Source organism: Grammomys surdaster, unplaced genomic scaffold (genome assembly GCF_004785775.1).
Source record: "Grammomys surdaster isolate TR1022 unplaced genomic scaffold, NIH_TR_1.0 233671, whole genome shotgun sequence".
Taxonomy (NCBI): domain Eukaryota; kingdom Metazoa; phylum Chordata; class Mammalia; order Rodentia; family Muridae; genus Grammomys; species Grammomys surdaster.
The window spans coordinates 5,656-13,572 of NW_021624597.1; the positions used below are offsets into that span (position 1 = coordinate 5,656).

General features: G+C 38.3%; 1 protein-coding gene across 1 annotated transcript; it reads right to left on the bottom strand.

Annotated features, from left to right (window-relative positions):
• Positions 1 to 4,252: 4,252 nt before the first annotated feature.
• LOC114616038 (beta-defensin 37-like) lies at positions 4,253 to 7,674 on the bottom strand. Its single transcript, XM_028761581.1, has 2 exons — positions 7,614 to 7,674; positions 4,253 to 4,383 (listed from the first exon to the last, which is right to left on the bottom strand). Exons 1-2 carry the CDS (start codon positions 7,672 to 7,674, stop codon positions 4,253 to 4,255), a joined length of 192 nt encoding a protein of 63 aa, XP_028617414.1.
• Positions 7,675 to 7,917: the final 243 nt, after the last annotated feature.

Genomic DNA, 7,917 nt, shown 5'->3' on the forward strand with positions numbered 1-7,917 from the left:
GTTTCAGCCCTGTTTAGTTCCTGTCCTGACTTCCTCCAGTGATCTGGAAGTATCAGCCCAACAAACCCATTCCTCCCCAACTTGCTTTTTGGTCATGATGTTTGTTTGCAGTGATAAAACCCTAACAAAGACATCATTGTCATGCACACTTTTTTTTGATTGATCCTCTTCTGCCTTTCTTTTCTTCATAACCTTTCATGGTTAATACTTTCCTTACCAATCCACTTTCAGTATGTTTCATTCTAATTAACCTTCACTCATCCTTGAAACTTCTCTCTAACCATCTCACGGTTCTCTTTGTAGCTCCTACAACCTATATGTAAACATGTAGCCATAGATAGATGCAGATTGATGCTTCTAAAGCAGCAGATTTGCACCTGAATTCTCTGAAAAATCTTTATCCTTCTCCATATCCGTCCTCTATCCTGCTCTTTAAACCTTCCTGTTCCATTATATCCCCTTAATCTTTTACAGATGAGTTTCCTGTATTGTCTCAAAAAATTCTGGTATTATCTATATTTGATGAATTCATAGATGTCAAGGACTCTAGGGAAAATGGGCACAGCTCTAGCGGTGTGCAGAGCAATGACCAGGGTTAACACCTTAAGGAGGCCCGTATGTGATGACCAAGTATCTCATAACTTTGGAATACTTGTAAGAAGAATAGAGGTCTACTTCTAGTTCATTTATCAAAATGGAAACCTGAAAACATCACTTTGGAAAACCCATTTTCCAGGTAAATATTTGCAGAGCTGAATGGTAATATTCAGTATCTACCCTCAAGTGTATCAGATCTTGCCTTTGGTATCAGATCTCCTATGGCTCAGATTTGCAGATGTAGTGCAGTTAGAAGTTGATGGATCGGGGTAGGTGTGACCATATTTTATAATATACATGCATTAAATTAAAAGGTTCAGAATTGCATACTTGATTGTAAGAATGCAATAGTTTAATATAAATTCATAGTGTAGAATTAATTATTAAATCAAGATTACAGTAGCAGTTATCATCATTGTCTAGACTGTGACCTTGAGATTTATTATCCCAATTGCCTTGTATCATCACTGCATATATTCACTCTGCTGCCACATATTTTGTGATATTTCTCCTGTCTAATTTAAAGATTAGATTTTTATGGCCATTAGCTTCTCACTTTCTACATAGCCCTGCAATTAGTAACTAATGTTTTCCATTCATTGTTTCTATGAGTGTGATATTTCCACATGTGAATGTCTTCCTATGGCTGTGTCTGTGTGTGTGCATTCGTGCATGTGTGTGTGTGTGTGTGTGTGTGTGTGTGTGATGTCTGGCAGATTTCATTTAGGTTAATATACTCCAGAACCATTCATCTGCTTGGCACTGGCAGAAATTTATTATTTTTAATGTTGAAATGGTATTTGGATATATATATATATATCTGTATTCCACATTTTTCTTGTTAAGGAACAAGAAAATTCAATCAAGCTACACTGAGGGTCAATTATATGTTTTTATTATTATGAATTATTATGATCTAGTAAATAAGTGCAGATATATTTTGGGCATATTTTCTTTCAGTTCTTTTGGGTATGTATGTATTGGTTCAAGGCTACTACAATAGCATATAGCCCAGAAGTTGTTCTGAGGACATCCACATGAGAGCTAATGTTTATACAATAATTGTGCTGATATTCCCTGCCAGGAATAGTGTGAAAATTATTGTTAACCTGTGCATCTTCATCTAGTATCATCTTGTTTCTCTAATGATAGTCTTTTTAATAAAAGTGAGGTGGCCTCTCATCTGGGTTTTAATATTTATTTCTCTAGTGATTAGTGATGCCAAACATTGTTTCACTGACAACTGTCATTTGCACATCAGTCTATGAATAAATATGTCCAGGTTCTTTGGCATTGTTTTAATTGGGTTCCTTTCTATGTTTTTCTGTATTGTCTTATTTCCTACTATAATTAGGATGCTGCACACTTATTAGATATATGAATTACTTACTTTTCACTAGTTTCTGGCAGTCTTCTTACTCCGTTTTCTCCTTTCTTGTGCAAAAACATTTTTAGTTTGCTATATGCTCATATGCTTATTTTTGCTACAATTGCCTATTCTATTTGCCTCATATTCATAGAATTGTCTTTCTGAGCAGTGTTGTAGAGATTTTGTACCAAATTCTTTCTTGTTTTATAGTCTGAGTTTCACATTGACATCTTCAACCCATTATTTGTTGATTTTTGTATGTAATATGAGACAACAGACTGAAACTGAAGCCTAGGATTTTTATATGTGTGTGTGTGTGTGTGTGTGTGTGTGTGTATGTATATATATATATATATATATATATATGATACAACAAGGGTGTTAATTGGAAAACTATTAGATCCTAATGCTAGACTTGAAGTAGGTGAGTTATTCTGTATCTACGTTATGAACTCTGTGGTTGAGTTTACAAAGGCTTCTTAAAGTCTTTGTACCTTCAAAAAGATCTGCCTTTACATTGATCTTTCTGAGACTAGAAACTTCAAACTCCTAAACTTAGGTATAGGTTTAGATTTTTCAAAACCTGCTTTAATAAGTGTTCTTAAATGTGCCAACCTCCCTTCTAGCCCATCATCCGGAGGTAGTAGAAAAGAAGGGAAATGTTCTTTGTGGTTATTACATTCTTCTTTGTCAGCAGTCCAGTACATCACCATTCACGAATCGGCAACAGCAGTTTGATCCAGAATAAACTATAATCAATTGGCCTGAGTCAGCCAGTGAAAGGCACAAGAAACCACTGGAATATCACAAGGTCTTTGGTGAGTTACTCTCTACAAAGGCACAATAAGCAAAGATCAGCAACATAACGGAAGACGAACCAATACAAGAGTTTTGGCAGCCAAGGCTGGCTAAATACAACAAGACTAACCAATGCCAGAGCTGCCTCCTACTGTCTGTGGGGTCATAACTATATTCTTTCTAAACATCATGTGTCTTCTCACACATCTGGTTCAGTGAAACATCCTCTCACCTGTATCTGCTAGAGTAAAACATTCTTTTCTATGTCTGCTTCAGGAAAATATCCTTTCACCTGTGTGCCCCAACAAAGCATCATATGACATAATTGAGTTTCCAATGAAACAGAAATTTCCACTTCACTTAGGCCTCTGGAATCAACGTCTAAACACTTCTAAGGAAACCTACCTTTCTTTGGCTATGGAAATGGTGATGGCCACTTTTAGGCAAAGTCCTTGATTGTTTCTAGGTTTTCTTAGGAACTCCCTAGCTCCTCCATACTTCAGTATGCATGGCGGCCCTGACTTCTAACTAGTGTATCGAGATGAATCACACAGTGTTACTTATGAGGATGTGCACTGTCTTCCAAAACAGCGTTTGTACTCCCTGATTCATAGAAGCTAATTTAGATATAATGTGTCAGAATGAATTTTAAGGTTGTAAGAATCCATCCCTGCAAATTTGGATCAGGTCAGATTTAATAACGTAGTTAGCGAGTGGATATTCTTTGACATTGTATCTTAGTGATGTAGAAAGGATTCATATTCTTTGTGTAGTTATTAGGATGGACATCCAAAGCTCAGCGTTTTCACTATTTAAGAAGTAGTCACTATTTTTAAAGTATCTGTTTTCCACTTCACATTAGTACACAGAATTACTTTCTGCTCAATGTCTCTGGAAGCCTGTTATGTATAAAGTCTTTACATATTCATGTGAGAAACAAGTTAGTAGATTAAAGGTATAAAACTATCAGTGTCTCTGAAGAGTGTTGCCCTCATCTTTTTGTTGGTCCCAACTTGGGGTGGGAATACTGGCCAATGAATCCAGAAAACTAAATACAATGATTATAATTGGATCCAAAGATGGCAGGTACCTTGTGGCTACATGGAAACTACAAATATGAAGGAGGTGGCAGGGTGATTGTGATGGTTTGATTTGAACAAGCCCTGACTGCATAAACTAATTTAGGTAGCTCCTGCTCTGTCCTCTTGCCATTTAAGATGAATTGGAGTAAAGTGGTCCTCATTAGTACATTTCTTGGAAAAAATGAAATGGAATCATATTTGCTTATTTCATGGCCATATTTCTATTTGACAAGACAGAGATTTTGGACTGGTCTGTCCATCACTGCAGGTGCCCTTAAATAACCCACATTTTCTTAACTCAATACAGATCTACAGACAGCTCATTTTAGTATGAAGAAGCTACACCTCAGTGTGTTTTCCTTTATTACAGCAGGGGTTGCACATACTTCTTGCAAGTTCTGATGTATCAACAGTGTTTGTGGCAACACTTTCCTTTTCCTTCAAAACAGGTGCCAACTACCACTTGAGAGCATGGGCATCTGGTCATGTGACAGGTGTCTTTGTTCTCAATGCATATGTTTGTGTCAAGGCGAGCAACTGCAAGAGAAGGAGAGAAAGACTTTCAAACTCTTGGCTGCAGCCGCAGTGGTCTTAGAATGTTTGAGGAAGTCACAAGAGTTCTACATAAAATACAATTTCTTTTTAAAAATCATTTAAAGAAAAAATCTCCACAATTGAGTTTTAGGACCTCTAATAGAAATCATATTTTTTTTTTCTGAAATCACTAACCAGAGAGATCCCCATTGCCATATAACTGTGGTTACTACATTAGAAAGCACAAATAGAGAATATTTTTTTTCTATTTATTTTGAGACAGGGTCTCAATCTATAAGCCTTATTGACTTGGAATTCATTATTTACATCAGGCTGGCTCTGAATCACAGAAAGACTCCTTTCTCACCCTCTTAGATGTTGGGAATGAAGGAAGAACATTCTCATCACCACAAACTCTTCAGTGTGACAGCGTTGCCATGGTGCTGGGAGGAATGGAGTGATGCTCTTCTTTCTCTGTCTCAGAACTTTCTCAGAGAAGCATCACAGCGTTAACCCGCTCACTTGCTAACAGTAAATCCATCTTCCTGAGTTCTGTCTCATAGCCTTTCTCTACATTTTATAGGTTCTTACTTTCATTGTGTATGATTGTTGAAAGAGCGATGCTCTAAATCTAATGTTGGCCTCTACAATGACCATCCCCAGTCAGACCTTCCAGAGGTTACCACTTCCAGGTTTTGTTTCCTTTTGTTATGCTGTGACTCTGAGAGGATGTTTTATGTGTTCTATGGTCCCTGGTGAAATATTTGCAGCTGATTGTCTGGTACTAGGAAGAGTAATAGAAATCAAGTTTTAAAAGGACATTGATGTGTTTGTTTTCTTAATGATATCATTAATCTAAGTACCGATATATATATTCCTCTTTGTTGTTGATCATTTTTAATAGTTCTTTTACATTTTCAGATTGACAAGATCTAAAGTCACTTGGAAGAAGGACCTCTTTTATACCTGTGGGAGATTCTCTTGATTGTGTTAATCCATATGGGATAACCCATTTGCCTGTGGATAGGACTATTTCCTGGGTAGGCATTATGAATCTTATAAAATGGAGAAAGAGAGGAAGCATGTACTCATTCATTGCTCTCTGACTTTGGACTGTGGCTTATTATAGTTTCCTTTCCAGTTGCCATGACGAAATATTCTGACAAAAACATGTTTTGCTGAGTTTAAAATCTAGTTTTCTGAAAAAAAAAAACCACTGGGAAGTTTCTTTGTTTCTTGGAAAGTTTGTGGACATCAGATGTCTTTCTATAGAGTTTAATCCATCAATTTTTAGCACAAGGGATAGATCTGTCTTACTGTTATGAAACTTGGGGTAAATGTTGATACTGCATTCAGAGGCCCTCAAAGTGTCGTGTCTCTCCTTCTCCTGATTCTATTTCCCTTCCATTCCTAAGCAGACGACTCAAATTTGTATGTAGAAGATGGGCCATTGATATTAGTCAACTGGAAATGAAGAAAGAAGTTCTTGTTAAGAGGTCACAATGGACAGCATTTGCAGCTTCCCTTGTCCTTCTAAGCAGTTGCCCTGGCCTGACCAATGGAAGGTTGCAGTGCTATTGTCTTACGTAGCTGGCATGTGGTCTCCAGATGGACTCTGAATGCAACTGTGTGAGGTTCTTGGTGAATATTTCAGAGGTCAGTGTTGAGAGCCAGGATGATCCAAGGATTTTTAACAGACTCTGATAACAGGGAAAGCTGTGTTCTTAACCAAAGTAAAGTCATCACTGGGGGCTGGGACTGGATCGTCAAAGAATCAAGACTTTGATCAGTCCCAAGGACACTGTGTGTTCAGTATGCGACACAGTTGAGATATTCTGCATTCTCTTTGTGCCACAATGATTGGTTAGCTTCCTGCTAACTTTTTTTCCATTTTATGATAGCTTTCTGCTGACTCTCCCATTTCCCTCCTGCAAACCATACATAAAGGCTATGCTTCTTAATAAAGTGTAGCATACGTCTTGGCATAAGGCATCAGCTCATGCAAAACCAATTGACCTGAAATTTTCTTTCTTCTTTGTTTCTCTCCAGTCCTCTACTGTCAGAAACCTGTAACTGAAGAATAGCCTGACCAGATCAGAGAGGTAGAAGAGAGGCCATCTGGTCATGGGAAAACTGCATGTTGAGGCACATAGAGATAAGGGAGGTGGAAATTGGAATCACAGACTCCTGTGTCCTGGAATATCCTCATCTTTGCCTCATTTTCAAGAGAGAAAATGGATCTAGCCTTAATGATACGTATATTCAGCCTTTAGGAAAAGGAAGAAAGGATTTGCAGATTTTAAAATCCCTCTGCTAGAGTCGTGTTAGTGAGAGAGGCAAACAATTTGCTAGCGAGAAAGCCAAATGGATCATCTTTTCAATTCTTGTTCACCGATTATTAGCCTGTAATTTTTCCCCAAATACATCAGTTTCTCAAAATGCCATTTTCCATTTTTCTGCAGTATTTAAAAACCTGTAGGGTTCTTCTAACTTTATGTGTGTGCGGCCTTTTGATTCCCACACCAAGCAATTCTTGAGGTTTTATTTTCTTGGATTTCATGATCCTCTCTGCACTGTCCTTTCAGCATTGTGTCAAATTCAAACCTCAAGGGTTCCCACAGGGCCAAATCCCAACTCATAGCTATTGGGCCTTGATCTACTGAGCACTGATTCTGTGATTGTGACTCCTTTTTTATTCTCAGGGACATTGTGAGGAATAAATTAAAACGCAAGCTCTTGTACTTCATTTTAAGTCTGTGCTTCCTACACATGGCCTTCAAGACAAGCATCATCTCTCGCCAAGTTACCTAATCTAAGACATCAAGTTCATATTCCCCATTAGTCAGGTGTATTGCAGTCCTGTGTTAAATGATCCAGTGAAAGGTCGTTAAGGAGTGGGTGCCTGTCTCCCGATAGAAATCTGGCCTTTATTGAGCCGTGCCTTCTTGAGGATAAAGAAAAACAGTTTCTACCAAGAAAATTTTCTAGATGACCATGAAAAGCAGGAGGTTAAAGATCTTGGAAATCTCTATTACTAGCTATTCACTCTGGCCAGGCTCATAGCCTGATATCTAGGACACAGGCTGAAGCCCTGGACGCCAGGTAGCTACAGGTTTTTGAGCCTTGGAGTTATGTTCCGCTATCACTCCTCAGATTCCAAACTCACTTTTCACCTGTTCTATAACCCAGTGTTCCCAGCTCTGGTGAGGGGTTCAGCAGGTCTTGGTACTTACCTGGGTTGTTTTGGAAGCAGGATAGAGAGAGGATCAGCAGCAGAAAGCAGGAGATCTTCATGATTGCTGCACACGAAGCTGATTAAAGACAAGGCCAGAGCTGGAAAGCTCAGCTCAGAGATGAACCCAGAACACAGAGTGCATCTGTAGTAATAGAGAGGCGGGAATAAGTAACCTTAAAGTTGACCTTTAAGAGAGAGGTGGCAATCTGAAGTAACACTCCAATAGCTAAGCTCTACGGTGTTTATCCTGAGGGTATCTCAAATCCTGAGGACATTCTACATCTTTCACCTGCGCCTACATT

Bases quoted from the DNA above. Each gene is read 5' to 3' on its own strand.
- LOC114616038 (XM_028761581.1), bottom strand. From the start codon at position 7,674: ATGAAGATCTCCTGCTTTCTGCTGCTGATCCTCTCTCTATCCTGCTTC. The intron at 4,384-7,613 runs GTAAGTACCAAG...CTTCTCTTGCAG, and splicing joins CTGCTTCCAAAACAACCCAG to TTGCTCGCCTTGACACAAAC.